Source organism: Diceros bicornis, chromosome 18, assembly GCF_020826845.1.
Source record: "Diceros bicornis minor isolate mBicDic1 chromosome 18, mDicBic1.mat.cur, whole genome shotgun sequence".
Taxonomy (NCBI): Eukaryota; Metazoa; Chordata; class Mammalia; order Perissodactyla; family Rhinocerotidae; genus Diceros; species Diceros bicornis.
This window is the reverse complement of record NC_080757.1, coordinates 15,576,967-15,604,314: the sequence shown is the minus strand read 5'-3', so window position 1 is coordinate 15,604,314 and position 27,348 is coordinate 15,576,967. Positions and strand designations below refer to the sequence as shown.

At 39.8% G+C, this 27,348-nt stretch overlaps 1 protein-coding gene across 4 annotated transcripts in view; it reads right to left on the bottom strand.

Moving 5' to 3' along the window:
* The window catches only part of SMG6 (SMG6 nonsense mediated mRNA decay factor), a 205,440-nt gene that overhangs the window by 166,271 nt on the left and 11,821 nt on the right, over nucleotides 1-27,348 (bottom strand). For all 4 annotated transcript variants that reach the window (XM_058560085.1, XM_058560086.1, XM_058560084.1 and 1 more), the window contains 2 exons: nucleotides 21,974-22,084; nucleotides 21,400-21,612 (listed from right to left, as the gene is read on the bottom strand). In XM_058560085.1, the coding sequence (XP_058416068.1) occupies nucleotides 21,400-21,612; nucleotides 21,974-22,084 (324 nt within the window). The remainder of the gene's footprint in view (nucleotides 1-21,399; nucleotides 21,613-21,973; nucleotides 22,085-27,348) is intronic.

Sequence of the window (27,348 nt, the reverse complement as noted above, 5' to 3'; positions counted from 1 at the left end):
CATCTGCTATATTCCAGCCCAAGAGACTGGACAAGAAGAGCCCACAAGTAACATCAGAATAAAAGTCCAAGTCCTTACAATGGTCTACAAAAGGCCTACGTAATCATTCTCCACTCCTGTCGTCTCCTGTTCCCTCAATGTGCCAACCATGCTCCCACTGTGGGGCTTGTATATTTCCTCTCTAGCTCAGTAGTTCCCAAACTTTACGACACATTGGAATTGCCTGCAAATCTTTTAAAAATATGGATGCCTGGCTTCCATCTCCAGACATTCTGATTTAACTGGCATGGCGGTGAGACCTGGGCATCGGGATTTTTAAAAGCTATCCTAGTTATTGTACTAGGATACAATACACAAACTTTGCTGTATGTGCAGCAAAGTTTGAGAACCACTGCTCTGGTTTATCCTGTTTTTATAGCACTTATAATCCATTTTTACACACATATACACACACATACCATGAGAGCAAGAACTTTGCATACTTTGTCCCCAGTGGGCTCACAGAAGGTAACCGATAAATATTTGGTGAACAAACAGCCTTTCTAAGCTAATCTTCGGCTGCTCCTCCTGCCTCCACCCTTGCTAATACAGCTTACCCTTCAGGTGCAAAGAATTTTTCGTGGTGCCCTAAATTCACCACGTTCTTTCTGCTGCTATGCCCAATCTCTGTCTAATGCCTTCTTATGCACCCCTTTCTACATCTAATAAAGTCCTACTCTTCCTTGCTTAAACCTCTCCCAACCCTCTACCTCCAGGTTGAGCCTGATACCTTATCTTCCAGGCTCAGAATATTTCATATACCTCTGTGATATTGAGTATCAAAGTACATCTTAATGCTATACATACGTGTCTGTCTTTAGACCAGCTCTGTCCACAGAACTTTTCCATGATGATGGAAATGTTCCTTATCTTCAGTGATCAATACAGTAGCCACCAGCCTGTGGGTAATGAGTATTTGAAAAGTGGCTTGTGTGACTGAGGAACTGAATTTTTAATTTTATTTTATTTTAATTAATTTAAATAGCCATATATAGCTAGTGGCTACCAAATTGGTGAGCACAGCTCTAGATTGTAATGTCCTTTAGCGAATGATTCATTCCTATATCCCGGGATATAGGAATTATCAATAGTGATGGATGGGTGGGTAGACAGACAGATAAATGTGAGAGAGTTGGCTCCAAAGATTACAATACTCATACTTTTATAATTTCTGGCTTGCCATATGGTAGGAGCAAAAGCCACACTCTGAAGCACAAATAAGGCTCAGCCAATGGGAGCAAATGATTGGAAGAATCTATCCAGCATTCTACTTTTCTGCCCAGCTATCTAATCCACACAGTGTGGGGAGTGTGGCCTAACACCTAATTTTAACTACTGGACTGAACCTTTCAGAAGCTTAGGGGCAGCCCCCAACTAAGGACAGGCTGAATTTACAGAGCTGGCTCTGTGCTTTGTGAGTTAAAAGTACCCCAAGCTACCCAGACACAATTCAGACATTAAGAGCTCAAGTTTTCCCAGCTGAACAAAACAAGTGTGTAATACTAGACCACCTTAATAATAGTCGAAACTTCTACAGTACCTTCTATAGTGCTGTAAGGCACTATTCTAAGCACCGTGTGTCTATTAACTCATTTCACCTTAAAACAATACTGTGAGGTAAGTACTATTATTATTTCTATGCTACAGATGAGGAAACTGAGCACAGAGGTCAACCCAAGGCAGTCTGGCTCCAGAGTCTGAGCTCTTAATCTTTCACCTTTAAAAAAGGAAACCTTTTTTGGCAGAACCAAGAAAGACACTGAGGATGTTTATAAGGGCCAAAAGCTAACGTAACCCCAAGCAAAAACCCACCTTCACTGAGACCACTAGGCCAAACCAACTGAGAAGTCTTGCAGATTAAGGGAAGTAGATACTTCCAGTCTAGATCATATCATGCAAGGCTGTGGAAGCACTTAACAACTGCACTCTAGTTTAATGCCAGTCAGAAGAGAGAAAAGAGAAAAGTGAGAAAAGTGAATAAAAGGGGTGTTTTCCATAACAGTAAAACAGCAGTAATAAAACTAATAAAATAAAAACCCTAACATTTTTCTAGATAAATCCAATCTGCCTGATTAATAAGGAAATAGTTTTTCAAGAGTCAAAGAATGTATGTGCATTCACACACTATTATCGAGAGACTGTGCATAGTCCAGAAAAAATATCTGAAAACATACCCTCCTGTCTACCCACCTACCACAATACAGGAAAACCCCTGACTTTCTCAGGAAAGGGAGGAGCAAGAACTAATCTAAGAACCAAAGGAGAACGAAGCTTCAGTTTAAGAAAGATGTGGTCACAAAGAAGGTTTCACAAACCACTCCGCTGTGGGCACCAAAAAGCAAATAACCAGCATACAGGGAGTTCTGGCAATCTCATGCGAGCTTCAGATTTAAGCAAGGCACCAAATAAGGGAAGGATTCTGGCGCATCAACTCCAAGGAAAAGTGTTTCAAGTTAAAAATGGTTATTCAGGTTTGGATATGAACTTCTGTATCTGTTCTTTATCAACAGAGGCACCTCTACCTCACTGGCAGCTAGCAGCAGAAAGAGAAGAAAACTGTTAGAATAAAAATGGGTTACACACAGACAACAACATGACCTGGTACAGCCTGGCATTTACCTGGACACCAAAGACAAGGCTATAAACATGGCAACAAAGAACTTCTGAGATTCCAATCCCAGCTGGACCCAAACTTCTCCAAGAGCAGGCAAGGCCATGATGTCACTTTTCCCCAACAGCCAGATAGTTCAAAATCAAGACCGAAAACCACAGCACTTTTGGTGACAGACTCAGTTTCACTGTGACTGGAGGCAAAGCCTGCTTCCATCTAGTTTTTTGTCAGTTTTATCTTTTCTGTACTGGTTCCCAGACCCAAAATATCTAGTTCAAAAGACATAGCAAACACCTTCAAAGCTCTTATCTTTGATCCAATTCTCCTCTTCATTCTCCTTATCCTCTCTCAACAATGAAAATCAATCTTAGGCATACCAAAAAGCAGGGAAATCATGAGCATTAACTTCTTGCTAACTTATTTACAGTGCTCTATCTCTGTCACTGTTACTATTAAATGCATAAGAAAAATTTGAGTTTAGAGTTAAAAGAGAAGAAAAGAACGAAAGTGACACAAGTCAAAAACCAATTACTCTTCTGGTTACACAAGTATGCTTAGTTTGTATGGCTGTGATATGTGCACTTTTCTGTATGTATATTATACTGTAATAAAGTTTTTTTTTAATTACCACAATCTTTTCTGCTATTCCACAAAAAGCCTTTATTCCATAGCCTTTTGCCTCATATGTGTTAACTCCCACTGAGATTCTAATTCTGAGGTGGTAGAGATGAGGGCAACTGCGCTAAAAGTTTGGGGCTCTACCTAGGTACAGAAAGCTACACTGGTGTTAAAAACCAGATCTGTTGATGGTGTAAACTATATCCCTATTTTACAGATGTAGAAACAAGGAAAAGAGATTAAGAAATGTATTCATGGAAATAAAAGAAATTTAGGAATGTAATCCAGAAGATCTGATTCCTGCATTAGCCACAAGAGACAGCTTCTCAGGGGCACCAAGGGCATCTATTAGTGCCTTGTTTAACCTTTTGATACACGTCACTTCAAAGTATTTTAAAAGCCATACTGTTTTACAGATCTGTCCAGAAGTCTGAAGGAAATCTGCCAAAGAAATTCCTTAGAGAGAATGTCAACTGACTTACACATAGTTTGCTTTACAAATTAGGACCTAGCATCTCGGAGATTTGTGGCACAAGTCAGTTCAAAATCTCATTAGATAGAATAAGGTTTTAGCATCTTTACCAAGAAAGAAACACCCCAGAAAAATGCAAATCCATAGAGGGTATTATCCCAACTCCTCTTTCCCATATGCTTCAGTATTTGCAGTCCTACTGTGCGTGTGAAGGACAAGAATAGGACTTATTGCCAATGGTTACAACACAAAGCATAATTTATTCCTAAGCCAAGCTGCACTTGGCTCAGAAAGCTTCCCAGAATGATGGAAGGCATGATTTTAGGATGACTCAACCTCTGCTAATGCATAAAATAAAGCAGAGAAAAACTATTCGAAGGATCCACTTCTAAGCTTGGGCCAAATCAAAAGCCCAGAAGTATCTACTTTGTGATGAATCTTCAGTTCCAGCTGACTGATTAGACAGCATCACTGTGGATTCTGTACCATGGCTGAAGATATTCTAACGATAGACTCTTGGCTACGAATCTCAGAAGCAACCACTTGCAGTTTCTAACCTCACCACGTTTTTATCCATGTTGCTCCTTCTGCCAGAAAAGTTTGCTACCCACATCTACCTAAAGAACTTCTTTCATCCTTCAAAATTAAGGATAAATCACCTTTCTATGAAGCTTTCCCTGTTCATCACAAGTTAATCTCTTTCTCCTATTACCTCTGTACAGTGTACACAGTTCTATTATTATACTTGTAATACTGTATTGCAAGTATTTATTTACATATCCATTTTTCCTACTAGACTGTATCTGTGAGGGAAGGATCAATATCACTGACCTTTCTATGTGCAATGCCTAAAATCATGATTAACATATAAAGGTACTCACTAAATATTTATGGGAATGACCTGAATGGGGACAGGGAAAACCTTGATCCCCTCAGAGATGACTTGCTGACCTGAGAAAGAGGTTCTACAACTGAATAAGCAAGAGAAAAGAGAAAAATGTCCCTATAAAACTGTGAAGCCAGTTATTTAAGGCAATGTACACAGGTATATACTATACTGCAAGATAAAATAAATTAAAAACAAGAAAGAGGAGCCAAAGAAAAAAAGATCGGAGGTCATCAGTAGTCAGGACAGGACACAAAATGCATGCCAGGAAGTCCTGCACGTTTAATAAAGGAAGTTATAGGGTCAGCTCTAACCTCTGGAACAATTAAAATAGAGAATTATTCTAAACAACAAATTCATAAATGTGCATGAGGTTAAAAAACAAAAAACCACACAGCACAACTATCTCTGATACTAGAAGCAGAAATTTCTCCCATGAGTTTCCACAAAGAAACTCTTTATTATTAATTTGTCTTACTATAGGCTGACGACCTTACTCCCAAGTAGAATTCAGTCAAAGCAACGCTACTAAGGACCAACATGTCACCTAGGTACACAGCTCTTGATGGGTCTAGGCATGAATAACATGGAAAGAACAATAGTAGGAGAGATGCCCAGTGATTCCCACAGTAGACATTTAATAAATTTTTAGATCAGTGGACAGACGAAAGATAAACAACTGGAAAAATCACTGAAGCTCTTAAAAATAAAAAGGTAAGGTAAATACATTTTATAGGGACTCAAGCATCAGAAAGAGTCTCGATAATATTTTAAGTTCCTTCTGGTCTAGAGAGTCTATACACTAATACTCAGGAAAATAAAACTGAGCAGTAACTTCAATATTAAATATTTATGAGTAAAGTGAAAGGCTTCCAAGAGGGGAAAAACCTGGAGTTTCCCCCTGGAGCCAACAAACAGTCTGCCGACTGGGGGAAAAGCACGAGCCAAGAAAACAACTACTTCATATTCTCTATCTTAGCCCAAACATCACATCCAAGACAGTGAAAACAGAGTAGACAGATGAAATTCTGGAACCTTTTAGAGTAGCGAGGGATTGCAGAATGACAGAACTATGGATACATCTCCCCAAGAATATGGTCAGAAATAAAAACCAATATAGGAAATTAGTAAGAAAGGCAAAATGAGGAAAACAAAAGGTCTATACAGTCTCTTACCCCACACAACAGGCAGTATGTTACTATATAAATTGAGCTGCTCCCACGGTAACATCACCTCACTACTCTACTCCTTCCTAATGCAGCTGCAGATTGACAAGGATCCAGTGTAAGGGTCTCATTCTTACTTGGAAGGCTCTTCACAGACTAGGAGCTGGACCCTAAGGGACAATTTATAGTACACCCCCACATACATTCAAGTTGGCTGGAACTCAGCAGCTGATTGCTCCCTTGTCTAACTTGGAACAGAGCCAAAGGAGGACTTTTCTCAGTCAACTCTCCCAGGCTGGAAAATTCTCTAACCCCAGAGTTCTGGCTTAAGTCTAGATATCAGGTTATTCACGAGATGCCAAAACTACATCTTTACATTGGCTTTGAACAAGTCTCTCAAATACACCACATGGATTCCCACAGATCTCAAAATCATCTGGACATTAAGGCCAAAGATGTCCACTCTTCCTCTCACATAGAGAGCAACATGCTTTTCAAAGCACGGGCAATATCAAAACAAACCTTTCATAAATCATACATCGATCTCAACAATTCTTGAAGGATGAACAAGCAACAAACACACTCATTAAATGGCCTCCTTAAAAATCTTTTTATTTTACTCTACTGAAAACTCTCCCTATTCCACTACTTACTTGAATTCTCTCTCACTATGGTTGATGCCTATGCCATGAGGAGCCAAATCCCAAGTCTGTTTCTCTGACTGAGAGGAAATGAAGAAGGAAACTTTAACAAGGTGTTTTTGATCTCATCAAGCTCCTAAATCGGTGGTTCTCAACCAGAATAATACCAACCCTCCCAGGGAGGGCTTGGAAACGTAGTCTCCAGGCCACTGTTGGCATGTGGTGGGTGGGACCAGGAATGCTAAACACCCTGCAGTGACAGGCCCACAAAATGAAGAACTGTACTCCCAAAAGGCAACAGCACCCCATTAACAATCGATGTCCTAAATGAAGGACCTCTGCTTTAACTGCCTTCACCCTTCCCAGCTTCTAGAGCAGTGATGGGCAAATGTTTTCAGTAAAAGGTCCGAGAGTAAATAGTTTAGGCCTTGTCGGTCACATACATCTCCGTCACATGTTCTTCTTTTTAAACAACTCCTTACGTAAAAATGTAGTAAACTATTCTTAGCTTGTAGGCCACTGGCAGTCTTTTATCTACTCATGTTCTAGAGCATTACCTGACTCATTACAGTCTGTTTACACTAAGAGATGCTGATTAAAATAAAATGTGATGGAGTGTGTTATAAACAACTTTAATAATGTATACTACAATTCTAAAGAATGCAGTAATGTATTACTGTACAATACAAATGCAAGTATTTGACTTCTAATCAATTAATATTTCTCTCATCTCTCCTTCTACTTCCCTATGCATTTCAGTCACAAGCTTTCTTCTGAATATTCATTTTCAAACACATTACTGGAAAGAGCACAGGCATTGCCCTTCCCCTCTCTCCAGGATATACTGCTTCCTATTCACTTTGCGTGCCACTCAAAGTCTCTTTTAAATTACTAATGTTAACATTTTCTAAAATGTCTAAACCAAACCAAAGCCTGGAAATTCTGACTGGTATCTGGGTCCTGACTTTCCGGATGGTAACTAAAGGTCACGTGGGGTGGAAAGTGGCCTGTGGGTAACACAGAATACATACATGCACGCGAACAGGATATGTTGGTAATCCGGTTTCCTGAGACCTGGTGAGTTGTGAGAGTTCTCATCAACACCCTTGGGGAAGATGAAAAACCTTAAGCTGGGAAATAATGGATTTTAAGAAAGTGTCCATTCTTAGAATTAGATTTTTAGCTAAAGCAGAATGGGCAGGTACACCTCTTCTTCCTCCACATTTTATTTGTCTAAAAATACAAACAAAACAAACACAAAAAAATAAATGAAGTGAGTATCTGACAAGGTTTCTTCACAGCGTGGAAGCTGGTGTTTGCAGCATGGCTTATGTCACGTCTCAAGCCCAGAAAGACGAAGAGTGTGGTTTTGGTGTTTAACCAGCCTCAACTGCACCCTGGCACTCTGTTTCTTCCCCCAGAGAACTTTGCTCTGTTAGAGGAAAGAAACCAACCTCACATCTTGAAACGAAACGGCTAGGATAAAAATAAAGCCCTGAAGTGGTTTGGTGACCGAGGTCATACGGGGCGTTAAGGGTTTGTAGGTAGAGCCAATGTGCTTTGAGAAACTTCCACTCACTGCCAACCACAAAGAGACAAAGACATAGCCCAAGAGTCCAGCAGTGACACAGGCAAGCAGCCCCAGTCCTTACCTGTTAGGGGCTGCTCCTCACAGCACACTTCACATTATCAATATCTGAAAAACCCAGTCCTGGTTCTGACTACTTTTAAGAGTAATCTCACCAGCTGTTTCTCATGGCCTAAGAAAAAGAGAGCCAATCTGTAGCCTCTTCCTACAGAAAGAGGCTTTTATGAACTCTTCTCATCACATGTTGCAAAATCTCAGTTCACAGAAGAACACTTTCAAATAGCTTCCAGAGTGGAAGAGTATAACATAAGGTACATACTGCAAACTACTTTACAAAAGTAAAGGGCTATACAAATGACATGAAGTTAATACAATCCCCACAGCAACCCTGAAAACCTACATGGTACCCACCTTACAGATATGGAATCTTAGTATATACTCACGAGGCCAAAAACTTAAGCTAACTTTCTCCGCTATGATGATATAATTACAGGGCAATGAAATAATCGAGTTGCCACAGGTAAAACATTTACCTACTAGCACAGAGACTTAATTCTTCTCTATCACTGTAGATTAAATCAATGCTCATGGTATCCAGAGAAAACCAGGCCAAAAGCTTTTTCACGCTTCATAATGGCACTAGTTCTGGAATTGCCAACCTAAAGGTTCATGATACAACTCCAGGAATTGGAACTCACTCCAATACAAGGCATCCTGCCTGAGGAAGCAGGCCTTCTAAAACCATGCTCTGACCTACAGTTGTGTTCATGGGGTTGGGGGAGTGAGGGGAAGGTGAAGGCATTAGATGTGTACCACCCACACATCACAGCTTTCTCTTCAGCATAATGGTGGCAGCAGCAGCTCAGGTGCACAAATTATGCAAGGGGCATTGAAAAGCAAGACAAATGGCAGGTCTGAAGGAAATGCCACCTGCATAACACACTTTAAAAAAAAAAGCCTTCAAGCAAATATAAAAAGTTGAGCATGTGAAAGCTCTGTATTACAGGCCACCTGATCTAGGTTTCCCACAGTGAAGCTGTGCTCCTTTGTTGGCCAAGGTTTACTTTGCTGGATTCTTAATTAAACGCAAGAAAAAAATATATACTACTCAGCCTCATAGAGCCATGTATTCAGAGTCAGAAAGAAAATCACCATTCTCAACTTATAATAGAGCCTTGAAAGAAAAACAACCATGCAAACACGGACACAGAGATTCAGGCAGGGGCAGCATGCAAAATTTCAGACAGAAACTATGATTCCCAAACCCAGGGAAACAAGGGTCTCACTCTGCCAGAGAGTTCAGGTAACTACAAAAAAGCCTGAGGATAGGGAAAATTACTAGAGACAAGAAAAGTTTATTTCTAACCAATGGTTTGGTGGGTGGCATGCAGACTTTACTAGAAAATAGCATGAAGATTTTCAGTTCACATGCTTAGGTAGCTTAACTTCTCACTTTTCACCAAGCTTGGTTGCAACAGGATGTTGAGGAAAGAAGCTGTCCCAGAGCTCTGTATGTAGGCCTCAAGTCCCACAGGTACACATTTCATTAGGAAACAGAAGTGATACCTTCAGATTCGTTAGCTTCACTGCTGGACAGCAGACAAAGAGTAAGTCAACCCAGTAGCAGGACATTATGCTAACTAGTTTCTGGGTCAACACCAATGACAATGTCGCATGAATGCCAACAAAACATCTAAGGCCCAATGATTAAGACACTTCCCTGTTCTCAAAGTCAGGCCTGTTTGGGGGACTTGCCAATCTCTTTTTATTTGTTTGCTTTGTTTTTGTTTCTGTTTTTTGTGAGGAAGATTGTCACTGAGCTAACATCCGTGCCAATCTTCCTCTACTTTGTATGTGGGATGCTGCCACAGCATGGTTTGATGAGAGGTGTGCAGGTCTGCACTCGGGATCCAAACCTGCGAAACCTGGGCCGCCAAAGCAGAGTGCACGTACTTAACCACGACACCATGGGGCCAGCCCCAGGACCTGCCAATCTTAAACAGAATCTTTGAGAAACAATTTAAATACCTCTTAAAAACCTGAATTGCAATAATCCACTTTGGTGGCACTTTTAAAGCACAATCACAAAATCAAGTACCTATATAGGTGAGGTAGCTGATGCAAGTGAGCAATGTGTGAGTACAGGAAAGTTGCAGGGGCAAGTGGCAAACTAGAGAACACAAGCCCATTAAAAAGGGGCAGCTGCTACTTGGCTCTGGCAAACTGTTGACAGATCTTGATTTTTTTGTGAATTAGCTGGCAACTGGCTGAAATTTTAAAATACAATCAACAAAAATCCACTATCTGTACCACCTGAACTATCTGATTAGTCTTAGCATCACTAAAAGTGAAACAATCAGATGCCTCCTAATGCAGTGCAAAATGAGGCACACAGCTAATATTGTAATAACTCTGCACGGGGACAGATGGTTACCGGACTTGTTGTGGTCATCATTTTGTAATGTATATAGACGTCGAATCACTGTGTTGTACACCTGAAACTAATATAATATGGTATGTCAACTATACTTCAAAAAAAAAAAAGAGGCATACAGCACCACCTACGAAGTACTCTTGCCAAAAAGGCTGAACCTGAATCTAATCAGGTTTCTAGAGCTAACTCTCATTTACAGGAATATGGGGGATGGAGGGACAGGTTAAACACCACCACAGGAAACAGACAAATCCAGAATGTGGGAATTCTACAGGACAAGTGACCTGCTTCTTTAACAAGCTAATGACACGAAGAAAAAAAAATTTTTTTTTTTTCTGAGGAAGATCGGCCCTGAGCTAACATCTGCCAATCCTCCTCTTTTTGCTGAGGAAGACTGGCCTTGGGCTAACATCCATGCCCATCCTCCTCCACTCCACATGGGACATCGCCACAGCATGGCTTGACAAGCGGTGCGTCGGTGCGTGCCTGGGATCTGAACCGACGAACCCCGGGCCGCCACAGCAGAGCGCGAGCACTTAACCACTTGCGCAACCGGGCCAGCCCCACATGAAGAAAATTTTTAAAAGCGAAGGCAGGGCTATTTTTGATTAAAAGAGACTTAGGAGACAAAACAATCTTGATCTGAAGAACCCAACTGTAAGAAGTACTAGATAACCTGGAAAATGAAGCTATGGATCAGATACTGAATGATGCCACGGATAGACATGGCAATGGCATTGTGGTATGTAAGAAGATGTCCATTATTTTTTAAAAGGTGTGTATGGAAGTGAAATATGTAGGAATGCAGTGATGTGATATCTAAGGTTTGCTTTAAAATACTTCAACAGGGCAGAGAGGAGAGAAAGCTGAAACAAATGTGGAAAAATCTTGATAAGTGTTGAATATGGGTGACAGGTATATGGGGGTTCATTATATTATTTTCTTTCATATGTGTTTGAAATTTTTCATTATTAAATAAAGCTCTTTAGGTCAAACAAAACAGGTCTGCATTTAGACAGTGGACTGTCTGTGAATTATCAAGCCTCATTGTTCACTTTGGTTAGAGACAGTTAAAAATAAACCCAATAAAGTAAAAGATCATTATAACAAAGATCTAAGTATGTAAATAACGACTACCACCACCACCATTTGAGAAGTTACAATATGCCACTCGTTCTTTACATGCATTATCTCATTTAGTCTATCATTATCACCATCTTACAGACGAGGAAACTGAAACTCAGCCAGGTTACGGAACATGACCCAAGTCTCACAGATGATAACTGTAAAACTAGGACTTGAACTTAGGACTTCCCAAAGCCCAAGCTGTTAACCTCTGCACTAAGATGCTGGACAAAATTAATGAAAGCTATCAAGGTGCCAGCCTCTAGAGAGATACAATGGACTTGCAAGCAATCACTCATGGAAGGATCTCCCAAGTTCAATAGTAATAGGAAAAAAAAAAAAAAATGTGAATAACAGTGTATGATAAGCCACCAATAACCTAAGAAAAGGGAGACAATCATATACATATATACACACATCATGTATTACCTATTCAAAAATATTTCTCTGATTAAAATATTAAAAATGGCAATCACTCCTCCACTAGATCTTTCAATCTCTATTTCCATTGACCTAGAAACCAACCCAACATTACTGCCTAGAAACTTCGCCAACAAGAACTCAGGTTTCCGGGGCCGGCCCAGTGGCATAGCAGTTAAGTTCTTGTGCTCCGCTTTGGCGGCCTGGGGTTCACAGGACCGAATCCCGGGCATGGACCTACGCGCCACACATCAAGCCATCTGTGGCAGCATCCCATATACAAAATAGAGGAAGATGGGCACAGATGTTAGCTCAGGGCTAATCTTCCTCAAAAAAAAAAAAAAAAAAAGAACTCAGGTTTCCAAACAAAGTCACAAACCTTCTATGGCCAAGGAGGCTCAAATTAATCCCTCACGCCTCAATTTATCACTAGCTCACAATGCTTCCTTATGAAGTGGACCCTTTCAGACTTACTCTTTCAACACAATAATCAGTCCTATTAGATGTCTAACCTTTTTCGAACTTACTCTTCCTTATTCATGTGGCTTGAGAAGTTTCTCTTTAGGCACAAGAGAACATTATAGTGTCACTCTAATTGTGCTACTTTGATAAACAGCAAGATATGGGTAACTGTGTCGACCTAAGAAATTAGAATACCACTTTTCCAATCAGATTTTGGGTTAATAATCAGGCATGGATTTTTCTCTTCTGATTTCCCAGGATAATGGGCATTAGACATTTCCAATCTCAATGCTGTGCCCTACATAAACATGCAGGAAGAGCATACCCTAAGATATTAATAGTGGTTATCTCTAGATGGTAAAAACATATTGTTTATCTGCACTTCCAAATTTTTTACAATAAGCATGCACTGGCTTTGTAAATTTTTAAAAGCAATAAAAATATCAAGATGAAAACAAAAAAGCTTTGCTCTACTTAACCGAAGCCATCGGCAACTTCCTCGAATAACCAAAACACAGAGAGACACTAGTATCTTCTGCATGTTTGAGTTCAGACTGCCTAAAACACTGTCTAAAGGAGTAGCCCTTAAATTTTAATTAGCAAACTGCAGGGCAAAAAATTCAACTTTCACCCTACCAAATTTAATGAATGGAATACAACTGCGTTTGTTGAATTAACAATGCAGACATGACAAGTAAACAACAAGAAATTCCAGAAACAAATTATTATTTCCAGAATCCAGAAGTATATTATACTGACCACCACCCAGGCATACCACAGCACCAAATGAGATCCTACTCAGTCCCTCTCCCATTCCAACTTTCTCACATTATCCTCCAAATTACTACATATTTAGATAACCTACAAACCCTCTGCTGTGTCACACCTCCTCTGTCTTTGCTCAAGCTGTTCCTTCCACTTGCAATACTCTCTTCTTGCTCTGCCTGGTTAACTTTTCCAAGAAACCTTCCAAATTCGCTCTCCTTTTCTTTACCACAACCCAAGCCTCCACCAGGATTGGACCAAGTGTCCTTCTCTGTGCTTCCATAGTACCCAACGCATATGTCTCTCATAACATTTACCACAATATGGTTGGTCCTCATTATTTGTGGATTTCATATTTGTGAACTCATTTACTCACTAAAACTTATTAGTAGTACCAAAATCAATATTCATGCTGCTTCCACAATCATTCGTGGACATACACAGAGTGGTAAAAAAATTTGAGTTACCCAATACACACACTCCCAGCTGAGGTCGAACAAGGTGACCCTCTGCCTTCTTGTTCAAGTTCTCATACTTTAAACAAAGTGTCCCTTTTGTGGTCTATTTAGTGCCATATTTTTCACATTTTTGTTGGTGATTTCACTGATTAAAATGGTCCCCAAGTGTAGTGCTGAAATGCTGTCTAGTGTTCCTAAGCATAAAAAGGCTGTGATGTGCCTTAAGGAGAAAATACGTGTGTTAGATAAGTTTTGTTTGGGCATGAGTTATAACGCTGTTGGCCATGAATTCAATGTTAACGAGTCAACAATATATATTAAATAAGTTGTCTTTAAACAGAAACATACATACAACATGGTTATGGATTGATCAACTCATGAAAATCTTGTAATCAGAGCTCACAGGAACCTAACCCTGTATTTTCCTTAGGAACAATGGTTCAGTATTCGCTAATTCAGTGTCTATGGCAACTTTACAGAACATAACTACCACAAATAACAATAATCAACTGTATACTGAAACATTTTTTATGTAGCCATTCCTTCCACTGGACCAGAGGCTGGCAAACTAGGCCCACAGGCCAAATCTAGCCTGCCACTTTCTTTGTAAACAAAGCTTTACCGGAACACAGCCATACTCATTCATTTACATACTGTCTATGGCTACTTTAGCGCCACAAGAGCAGAGCTGAGCAGTTGTAACACAGACCACATGGCCTGCAAAAACTAAAATATTTACTATCCAGCCTTTTACAGAAAAAGCTTGCTGACCCATGCACTAGACTCTAAGCTCTTTGAGGAAATAACAATATCATATTCATCTTCACAATCCTAGTGCAAAGCTGGCACAGTAGGACAGGTAAACTAAACCTTAGTCTGGTCAAGCACTGGACCCAGAACACAGCCTTCTACTCCAAAAACTCATGGGTAACTGCGTTAAATACCGGACCTGAACAAAGACACTACGCCCTGAAAAAAGACACTATGCAAAGAAATAAAATAAATAACAGAATGGGACAGAAGGAAGAGGAGCAAAAGGAAAAAGACCAAAGCAAATAATATCACTTGGGGAGTGAAATAAGATATAAGAGATTCAAATAAAGAAAAGCCAAATAACGGGTATTGGGAGCTGCTGAGGTGCAGTCCAGTCTGAACCCCAAAACACATTCAGAGGGACCAAAGAGAAGGAAGGTTTAGTAAGAACTTCGCCAAATACACAATGACATTTCATTTGTCTAAAGACATATTTTCTACACACAGCATGAAGCATCTTGTAGGTACAACAGTCACAATTGATTGGGGAAAATGCTGGGAATGGCAAACCAAATCACACCAGAACACAAGAGCTAAAATTTGAGATACAAACATCTATCAACAGCTCCTATTCTCATTTGCTCATTCTTCCCCAGCAGACACACACGTTACATTCTATTGAAGATACTGATAACAGAGCAATCAGGTTTGAGAAAATCCTCAGCAGTTCCATCAGAGACCCTTGCCTTTCAGTGTGAAAATTATTTCTGATGCTGTAATTTAATATTCTTAATTAACCTATTGACTATCAGCAACAACTCATTTGCTAAGCAGCACCCTTTTCTGATTTCCAAAGGGAGGCGAGGCATAGCAAAAGGTACATCCACTAATAAAGAATGCTTAAAACCCAGGTTACATTGAATTTGAGTGGACTAGCTGGCAGGGTGGACTAGCTGGCAGGGAGAGTTTAAATGTGAGTCTCAATAGTTTAAGCGGATGCCACTTACAGTTGAGGTTGGCAGTCCCTCCCCAGGTTGCATGCTCAACCCAAACCACATCTCAAGGCTGAAAACCAACAACCCACAAGCTAACCTCCTGCAGCCACTCAGAGAGAGATCCAAAGCCCATGCCTGGCAGAGAGAGAACTAGTTGAGACTTTACTATCATTACTATTAGTAACAACCACCTGAAGCCAAATTTTCTGTTTCTTATTCATAGATCTGAATTTCAGCAGTTTGTGCTAGAAACTCTCTAGGAGTTGCCAAAGAAACAATTCCTATTAAGGCTAATCACCCAAAAAGGACAATTATAATGAACAAGAAATGCACAGCAAATATTTAAATAAAACAGATAAGTTAAATAAATGACACACATCTTTATAATGAAATACCATGCAGCCATACTAATGAAAGATTCACAAACAAGCAGAAATAGAGTCAGTTCTGCTATAACACTTGTTTTGAAAATGTGAATTTGTTCCAGTGATCAATATACTAGGGAACAATTTGAGCATAGCAAAAATTTTGTGTTTGCTTATGTGTGATTTTGTTCACAAGAAACACCAGGTGAACACATAAAACTCCACCTAGCTAAACCGAGCTGCACAGGAATACACAAACACATACACGCACACACCCCAAACATCTACCAGCTACCACAGTTCACCAAGTGAACTCAAATGTTATGAGCCACACCTATCCACATCTGGTGTTACACCTGCCCATCCAATTTCAAATAACCCTCCTTCTACCACTTCACAATAACTCACAAGCTGTAATCCTTCTGAAGCCCACTTCTACAAGCAACCTTCATGTCTTTTTCAAGATAGTACTTATGTATTTCTTAATCAATGAACATATATAAAATTGTACAACTGTTTTACTCAGTTCATATCTTTTTTTTAATATGTCACTGAGGAAGTTTTTGAGTGTTGTGCCCCAACTCCATTTTCCCCATAAGCTCTGTGGTTTTTATTGTGCAATTTTGCATAGCACAGTGATTTTTACTAATGTTAACTGTTACATTATAAAGGAACTGACTGTATGTGCAATTGATGATTTAAAAAAGCAAACTGAAGATTAGCATATATAGAAAAATCCCCTTTTTGTTAAAAAATACATTTCATGTGTCTACAGGTATGTGTGTATACGTACACACTTAGAAACAAGTCTCGGGCCAGCCTGGTGGCTTAGCGGTTAAGTGCCCACGCTCTGCTACTGGCGGCCCGGGTTCAGATCCCGGGCGTGCACCGATGCACCGCTTCTCCGGCCATGCTGAGGCCGCGTCCCACATAGGGCAAGGATGTGCAACTATGACATACAACTATCTACTGGGGCTTTGGGGAAGAAAAAAAGGAGGAGGATTTGCAATAGATGTTAGCTCAGAGCTGGTCTTCCTAGGAAAAAGAGGAGGATTAGCACAGATGTTAGCTCAGGGCTGATCTCCCTCACAAAAAAAAAAAAAAAAAAAGAAAAAAGTCTGGAAGGACCTCCATCAAACAGTTAATAGTAAATACCAGTGACACTCACTTTAAACTTTGTGTACATTTTTGTTTGACTTAGGAACAACGAATTGGTATTACTTCCGCAATTTTTTTTTTTTATAATTTTATTTATTTATTTTTTTCCCCCCAAAGCCCCAGTAGATAGTTGTATGTCATAGCTGCACATCCTTCTAGTTGCTGTATGTTGGACGCGGCCTCAGCATGGCCGGATAAGTGGTGTGTCGGTGCGCGCCCGGGATCCGAACCCGGGCCGCCAGCAGCGGAGCGTGCGCACTTAACCGCTAAGCCACGGGGCCGGCCCAACTTCTGCAATTTTTAAAATTCCCTTTATAAAACAAATAAATTTGTTCCAATACCAGAAGTACTGAAAAGAGAGATCATTATTACACAATCTGATTATGTCATCCCCTGCTTAAAATTCTCAATACTTGATATCCAAACTTCTTGATATTTATGAAGGATCTGGCCCCTACTATCTTCTCCAGCATCATCCTTCACTGTTCCTCCCCTCATTTACATACTCAACTAAGATTTATTTAGAATGTTCTATATGAAGGTACTAGGGATAAAGCAGTGAACAACTAGATATGGACCCCACTCTCACAGAGCCTTGAATCTAGCAAGGGAGAGACCTTCACCACCTACAACAAAACTGCACCTAAAATTATTTAATTAGAAATGTGGTATTACAAAGGGGAAACAGCCAGGTTTGGGGGTCAGGAAAAGCTTCCCTGGAAAAGGGAACTGATATTTAGGCTGAGAATTTAAGGAAAAGTAAGAATGGGACTGATCAAGAGAGAAGAGTATTACAGGGCAAAGAGAATATGCAACAGCCAAAGGGCCCGAAAAGAGCTTGGGCCTTTCAAGGAAGAAGCCAGGGCGGCTGAAGAACAACTACAAAAGGGGGAAGAGAGGCATAAGACAAGGTTAGAAGCAGCAGGGCCCAGGGGCCGGCCAGTCATGTAGCGGTTAAGTTTGCGCATTCCGCTTTGGCAGCCTGGGTTTCACCGGTTTGGATCCTGGGTGCGGACCTATTCACCGCTCATCAAGCCATGCTGAGGCAGTGTCCCATATAGAAGAGCTACAACTCTACAACTATGCTACACAACTATGTACTGGGGCTTTGGAGAGAAAAAGGAAAAAAGAGGAAGACTGGCAACAGAGCAAAAAGGAACAACTGAAGACTTTCAAGTAGAAAAGTGACATGATCAGAAATGTGTACCCGGAAGCTCATTTGGGTTACTGTCTAAAAAGAAAAGCCTAAGGAGGACCCGGAATAAATGTGGAAAGATGACTAAGAACTTCTTTCAATAGTCTGTGGATTACTGAAATGATGAGAGCTTGGACTAGGATAGTGGTAGTGGAAATAGAGAAAAGTGGATAGATTCAAATTATGCTTAGGAGGTAGATTCAACAGCACTTGGTGCTGACTGGATGTGGGGTACAGAAAAGGAAGGGGTAAAAGATGACAGTCTCTAGCAAGTGTACTTCTCACATCCTAGCCTCCAGCCATATTGAACTACTTGCAGTTCCCTAAGCCTTCACGCCTCTTTCAAGCTTTCACACCTTGGAGTGCAAATGTCTTTACATCATCCTTCAGCTGCCTCCTGATCCCAGCCTTCCCTGACTATGACCAGATTAGGTGCTCTGTGTGCTCCCATAGCCTCTCACACTTGCCTTTATCAGAGCACTTAGCACACCACATTATAATCATATATTTACGTTTCTGTCTTCCTGACGTGACTGAGTGCTCCCTGAGATTAAAGATCATTTTTGGTTGTTTTCATCTCTGTATCCCCAATGCCTAATCACTCAAATGTCTGTGAATAAATCCCCAGTTCTCATCAACTATGTGTTCCAAGAAACAGAAAAAGCAAGCTGAGTTCTTGGGCCTACTATAAGAAAGAAAAGAATATGGGAAGCTATCATGAGCCTGAGAAAGCAGGTAAAAAAGGCAATGCGGTTCCTGACTGGATAAATGAAGCCTATGAAACTAAAGACTTCTTCCTCAAGTGTTGGTAGTCTACAATTAAAAGGCTAAACTCATAGACGTAAACATAAAGAAAAAATTAAGGGAAGTAATTACCCAAGGATGATGTATAGGCTGAAAATATTATAAACAGCCTCACGAATAGTTTAGAAAACAAATTTCCACATTTTACTCTACATACATCTGTAATTACCTGAATTTTTTACTAAAAGTATAGCACATATTATTTGTATAATTAAAAATAAAATAATTAATAAAATTTAATGGGTCAAATGACAGCTCACATGCTGAAAATGACTTCTCTGAGACACAGATAACAATAAAAACATACTTATAAAACATATTACTTAAAAAAATAAATAAAACACCTAATGGGAAAGGGAGATCTATAAAAGATTAGTTATAACCTTTATGAGGGATACTCTTCAACCTTGAGACCATGGTCAGAGAAAGCCATAAAATCCTTTCTCAAATTGTTGCTTTAATTTAAAGGTAGTTGCACTGTGCAGCTAATGCAATAGAACAATTTCTCTCTTATTCAAACAGGCTTCCAATTTACTTCCAAATAGGCTGTAATATGCAAAGTAGAAGAGGGCAGCAGTGAGGGACTTTACCACAGCAGCAACTCCTCTGAAGCACCTTGACAAGTTGGGGCCCCATGCACACCATGGCACATAAGACGTTGGTAGTTTTGTTTATAAGCAATGACTGCTTTCAAAGTCATCCAGAAAACAGCTAAAGACTAAGAAGAATATAGGAAGATAAATGGAAATTTTACATTAAACCCCAAAGCACAAGTCCTTCTATCCCACCACTTTTGACTCATTCTTAGCACACAATCATGCCTTCAACTTCAAAGAGAAAATAGAAAACATCAAAAAGGCCCTCCCTAGGGCTGGCCCCGTGGCTTAGTGGTTAAGTGCGCGCGCTCTGCTACTGGCGGCCCAGGTTCGGATCCCGGGCACGCACCGACGCACTGCTTCTCTGGCCACACTGAGGCCACGTCCCACATACAGCAACTAGAAGGATGTGCAACTATGACATACAACTATCTGCTGGGGCTTTGGGGAGAAAAAAGGAGGATTGGCAATAGATGTTAGCTCAGAGCCGGTCTTCCTCAGCAAAAAGAGGAGGATTAGCATGTATGTTAGCTCAGGGCTGATCTTCCTCACAAAAAAAAAAAAAAAAAGGCCCTCCCTCATCTTCCTCTAGAAAACCCCCAAACTTACCTGCATTCCCCAATTATCTGTTCCTCCTTTCCCTCAAGCATAAGAAGAGGGATCTCTCAACCTCTTTCAGGCTAACCCCTTCACTTGTGATCTGGATCCTACTCCCTTCCCATCCTCTGCAAGGACCTCTTCCTGCCATCTAACACCTTTCCTTCTTAGCTCTTCAACCTATTTATCATTCTATGTGTTTTCCTCAAGTGACTGAATCAACTCTCATGACTTCATTACCATCTATAAGAGGATGCCTTCAAATATCTTCATCTCTGGTTGAGACCACTCTCCTCAGCTTCAGATATCTGTTAGCCTCTAAATATCTCCACTTCACTGTCATACAGAAATTCCAAAATGTCCAAAACTAAACTCATCATTTTTCTCCTAAAACCAACTCCATTTTTATTCCCTAATTCAAGAAATGCACCATCATCCACCCAGTTTCCAAGCCAGAAACACCTAGGTAGGTGTCACTTTTGACTTCCTCTTCTCTCTCAGCTCTTCATGTCTAATCAAGTCTGTTGGATTCTACACCTCATTAATATACCTCATATCTGTTCATTTCTCCCCACCTCCAAAGCCATTTCCTGGTTTGGGTCCTTTTCACATCTCACTTGGATTACTGTAGCACCCTCCTACTGTTCTTATTTCTAGTCTTACTCTTCTGCAAACTTTTCACAAAGGAGCCAGAGTTACGTTTCTAAAACGTATATCTGACATGTTATTTCCCTATTTAAATAAAGCATTCAATTGCTCCCTACTACCTTCAGAATAAAGGTCAAATTACTTATTGCATGACCCTCTGAGATCAGGTTCTAGCTCATCCCACCACCCCACTCCACTACAAATTTACTCTCAAGGCACGATGAACCAGCCATTTGCAGTTTTCCAACTACTATGCTCTCTCTCCCTAGCTTCACAAAATTGCACACAGAATCCTAAAGCATCATATTGGTTACTCTGAAACCAAAGCAGCAAAAAATTCTTATCCTATACTAAGTAAATCTTCATTTAGAAAAACTACCTTTACTACATTCTACAGTGCCACATGGTGGTGAAAGGGGGAAGCGCATAAAGATAAAGGAAGTGTAGGTGGAGGAGATGGATGAGGACATCAGGGAGCCTGAAGTGATTTGTCTTCCTTGTGATTAGTGGAAAATGCCTGGGCAGTGCCTCATAGTTGCACGTACCAGGGCATCCATGCTTACTTAGCTAGTCTTGCTCATTACAGCACCCTCAGGAACTTACATCACTGGGGCTCAGGCTACCCAGCCCATTTTCCTGCTCAGAATCCTTCCCAGACTCAGTGCCCTGGGAGGACCGCGGATGGGATGGATGAATCCAGATCTCCAGTCGAGTAGTGTCATCTCCAACATGCCTGAAAGTAGACTTCTTTCCTTTCCGCCATTGGTCAGGGCTCAGTTCCAATTCCTCGTGTTGCTTCTTTTCCATCTGTTCTGCCTGTACAACAAACAAACACACAAGCTTAGACTCTCCTGGGATTCAGCTAAAAAAGAGAGGCATTCACTTCACCTGAGTTTGTTGCCCAAGGACTATAAAAAGTAAAGACTTCTCCATCATTCCAAAGTAGCAGAGTATCATCTGCTTTGTCTCATAAAGGTTACTAATTCTCTAAACTAGATGCTGTGGAACATGTACATCCAAGGGCCCTGGAGAGCTCTCCTAAAAATGAGTTTGGCTCTGCACAGGGACTGACTGACTCCCTATCAGCACTGCCCGATGCGGCCTCTTGAGGACACAGAGGCACTAAGAGAAATACATTCTTCTAGGAAGGAATGATTCCCCCTATATCCCCACTCACCTTTCGTTTGGTTTCTTCAAACAAGCTCATGAGACTCTCCTTGGCAGTCAGGATAGGGTTGCTGGCAGCTAAACTGCGCATATAGTAATACACAGCATCAAGCTTCCTCCTCTGCAGAAAGAGGCCAGAGACACTGAGTCAAACAATTCTCTTCCTGACTCCAGCCTGAGTCAGCTGACCCAGGAAACCCTACTATCTCTCCCAACCTGTGCCCCAAGCTGTGAGTAAGTCCAATAACAAAATCAGAATGCTATACATGGGAGAAGCCATGGGAACTACATCAGAGATCTCTTCTTGCACAGTACTTATCTTACATGCAGAGGTACTCTAAGAGCCAAGTACTCATAAGGGGGAGAAGAGAATAAAGAGCCTCATAAAACATAAAAGCCAATTATGTTTTGCTTTTAGAGAAAGAAAATGTTAAACTCACTTATTAATTATTCATTATTTTTAAAAATTATAAGTAACAATGGCAACTCATTAAGCATAACATTGAGGCAAGTGATCAGCACTTCATAGATATTATCTCTAAACCTAAGGACACTGCCCCATAGGTATTCTTATTCCCATTTCAAAGATGAGGAAATGGGAGCTCAGGAAGATTACTACTTAATTTGCCCAACAAGGTCTCAAAACCAAATCCTGGCTAAGCCAGTACTTGAACCTAGGTCTGTCTGGTTCCTAAATTCATGTTTTCACTGTACCATACTGACTCTGCTGAGAAAAGGGAAAAATAAACTATAATCCAATGAATTCAGCAAATAAATATTTGAAGTCCACTTTAAGACCAATTAACAGGCGCCAGCCCAGTGGTGTAACGGTTAAGTTGTCTGTTCCGCTTCAGCGGCCCAGGGTTCGCCGGTTTGGATCCTGGGTGCGGATCTACTCACTGCTCATCAAGCTATGCTGAGGCGGCATCCCACACAGAAGAACTTACAACCCTACAACTATGATACACAACTATGTACTGGGGCTTGGGAGAGAAAAAAAGAAAAAAGAGGAAGATTGGCAACAGATGTTAGCACAGTGCCAATCTTCCTCAAAAAAAAAAAAAATTTTTTTTAAAGACCAATTAACAGGGAAAAGAAGTAAAAGAAAGGGAGAAGGTCAGAAAGAAGGAAAAAGAAAAACACTGAAACAAAGGGGGAAAGAATGTCAAAAAGCCTATCTCTTCAACTTCATATACATTTTTACCTTTTTCTACATAACTGTCTCAAAATGCATCTAAAATACTAGATGCATTCTCTCTCTCCCCAGCATCTACTCATTCTTCAAAACTCGTATCTTGTATTCACCTAGCTGGCTTAAAGGTGCATTCTAAGGTCAACTGCCTGAGTCTGAATTTGGTCCTGCCATTTATTAGGTATAACCCTAAGCAAGTCAACCTAGAGAGGTTTCCTTATTTGTAAAATGGAGATATTTACACACATATGCTCCTGGAAATATTAAAATTCATATAATACATAGAGTTTAACAGAGTATCTGGCACACTTTTACAGTCAGTTAAGTGGGAGCTTAACTAATCTCTACCTGTCCACACTACTAATCTCTGCTTATGCCACACACTTGATTTTAGACTGTATTTTATCAATTCTACAATGATTTTTTTCACATTTTAACATCTCTGAAATTGAGATACAACTTACAATCAATATCTACCATTGTGTCTTATTTTAATTCACATTTTTCTTTCTTAGTGGTACAGAAAATAATGGTGCATCTAACAATCAATTGCATCATATTTCATCAAGTCTAATTTGTATCACTGTCTGTATACTTAACTTGTCTTCTCAATAAAGTTTTTTTCAGGGCAGAACCATATCACATATTTATCACTCACAGCACCTGGCAAAGCACTGTGCACAGGCATGTTCTCAATAAATACTTGAGGTTCACTGAATGACTGATAAAAGGAGACAGAAAAGTTGAGAAAGTGATGTTAAAAGACAACTAGGAAAGGGGCCAGCTTGGTGGTGTAGTGGTTAAGTTCACGTGCTCTACTTTGGCTGCCCAGATCCCAAGCATGGACCTACACACCACTTATCAAGCCATGCTGTGGCAGGCAACCCACATATAAAGTAGAGGAAGATGGGCACAGATGTTAGCCCAGGGCCAATCTTCCTCAGCAAAAAGAGGAGGATTGGCAACAGATATTAGCTCAGGGCTAATCTTCCTCAACAAAAAAACAACAACAACAAAAAAGATAACTAGAAGAGCCAGCTCTGATGGCCTAGCAGTTAAGGTTTGGCGCACTCTGCTTCAGCAGCCCAGGTTCGGTTCCCGGGCGCGGAACTACACCTCTCGTCTGTCAGTAGCCATGCTGTGGTGGCAGCTCACATAAAAGAACTAGAAGGACTTACAACTAGAATATACAACTATGTAGTGGGGCTTTGGGGAGGAAAAAAAACGAAAGAGGAAGACTGGCAACAGATGTTAGCTCAGAGCAAATCTTTCCCAGCAGGAAAAAAAAAAAAAAAAGACAATTGGGATAAGAGGGAGACAGAAAAAGAGGGACAGAGGAAAAGAACTTGAAAGGAGTACTAATTTAGGTCAGAGGTCCATGAAAGAAAAATATACCAATTTAATCAGAATGGCAAAAAGCAACTGAGGGAATTCAGCAAAGTATCAAGATACAAGATCACTAAAAAATTAGTTGTATTTCTATACAATAGTAATGAACAATCTGAAAAAGAAATCAAGATAATTCCACTTAACAATAGCATCAGAAAGAATGACATACTTAGGAATAAATTTAACCAAGGAAATGCAAAACTGACACACTAAAAACTACAAAACATTTCTGAAAGAAATTAAAGAAGACCTAAATAAATGGAAAACATCCTGTGTTTGCAGAGTAGAAGACTTAATACTGTAAAGATGTAAAACTCTCCAAAGGAATCTACAGATTCAACACAATCCTTATCAAAATCTCAATGACTGTTTTTGCAGAAAGGAAAAAGTCAATCCTAAAATCCATATTGAATTGCAAGGAACCCCAAATAGCCAAAACAATCCTGAAAAAGAAGAACAAAGTTAAAAGACTCACATATCCCAATTTCAAAACTTACCACAAAGCCAGAGTTATTAAAACAATGTGCTACTGGCATAAGGGTAGACATATGGATCAATGGGAGATGACTGAGAGCCCAGAAATAAACCTATACATCAACTGATTTTCAACAAGGGTGCAAGACTACTCAATGAGGAAAGAATAGTCTCTTCAACAAATGGTGCTGGAAGAATTGGATATCCACATGCAAAAGAATGAAGTTGGACCCTTACTTCATACCACATACAAAACATAACCAAAAATGGATCAAAGACCTAAATATAAGAGCTAAAATTATAAAAACTCTTAGAAGAAATCATGGGGATAAATACTCTTAACTTTGAATTTGGTAACAGTTTCATAGCTATGACACTAAAGTACAAGTAACAAAAAAGACAGATAAATTGGAGTTCATAAAACTAAAAACTTTTGTGCATCAAAGGATACTATCAAGAAAGTGAAAGACAACTCATAGAATGGGAGAAAATATTTGCAAATCATATATCCGAGAAGGATCAGAATATATAAAGAACTCCTATATCTCAACAAAAAAGAGAACCCAATTTAAAAATACTCAAAGTACTTAAATACACATTTCTCCAAAGATATACAGATGGCCAACAAGCACATGAAAAGATCACTATTCATTAGGGAAATACAAGTCAAAACCAAATTGCCATACCACTTCACATCAATTAGGTTGGCTACTATAAAATAAACAACCAAAGAAACAGAAAATAAGTGTTGGCAAGGGCGTGGAAAAACTGGAACCCTTGTGTACTGCTGCTGGAAATTTAAAACGGCACAGCTACCAGTATGGTAGTTCCTCCAAAAATTGAAAACAGAATTACCATATGATCCAGCAATTCCACTTCTGGGTATATACCCAAAGAATTGAAAGCAAGGTCTTGAAAAGTATTTTGTACACTCACGTTCACAGCAGCACCATTCATAATGGCCAAAGGTGGAAGTGTCCGTGGAAAGATGAATGGATAAACAAGATGTGGTATAAACATACAAGTGAGTATTATTCAGCCTTAAGAAAGAGGAAATTCTGACACAAGCTGTTACATAGATGAACCTTGAGGATACAATGCTAAGTGAAATAAGCCACTCACAAAAAGACTAAGAGTATATGATTCCACTTATATTAGGTACCTGGAGCAGACAAATTCATAGAGACAGCAAGTAGAAGGGTGGCTGCCAGTGGCTTGAGGGAGGGAAGAATGAGGAGTTGCTGTATAATGGGTATAGAGTGTCAGTTCTGCAAGATGAAGAGAGTTCTGAAGACTAGCTGCACAAAAATGTGAATGTACTTAACACTACTCAACAGTACACTTAAAAATGGGTAAGGTGATAAATTTCATTTACGTGTATTTTACAATTAAAAACATTTTTTTTAATTTTCTAAAAAATGGGCAAAGGACTTGAATAGACACTTCTCCAAATGACCAATAAGCATACAAAAAGATGCTCAACATTAGTCGTTAGGGAAATGCAAATCAAAACCACAAGATACCACTGCACACTCACTAGATTTGTAGATATCAATAAGCTGATTCTAAAGTTTATATGGAAAGGCAAAAGATCCAGAATAGCCCATACAATAATGAAGGAGAAGAATAAAGTTGGAAGACTGACACTACCCAACTTCAAGACTTACTATAAAGCTACAGTAACCAAGACAGTGTGGTACTGGCCAAAGAATAGACAAATAGATCAAAGGAACAGAATAGAGAGCCCAGAAATAGACCCACACAAATACAGTCAGCTGATGTGTGACAACGGAGGAAAGGCAATTCAATGGAGAAAGGATAGGCTTTTCAACAAATGGTGTTGCAACACTGGACATCCACATTCAAAACAATGAATCTATATACAAACCTTACATCTTTCACAAAAATTAACTCAAAATGGATCATAGACCTAAATGTTAAATGCAAAACTATACAACTCCTAGAAGATAATACAGGAGAAAATCTAGGAAACTTTGAGCTTGGCAATGACTTCTTAGATATGACATCCAAAGTATGATCCATAAAAGAAAAAGTTGATAAGCTGGATTTCATTAAAATTAAAAACTTCTGCTCTGTAAAAGACTGCTATGAAAAAATGAAAAGACAAGCCACAGACTGAGAGAAAATATTTTCAAAACACATATCTGATAAAGGACTGGTATCCGAAATATACAATGAACTCTTAAAACTCAACAAGAAAACAAACAACCCAAGTTAAAAATGGGCAAAAGATCTAAACAGACTAAGGAAGACATATAGATGGAAAATAAGCATTTGAAAAGATGTTCCACATCATATGTCATTAGAAA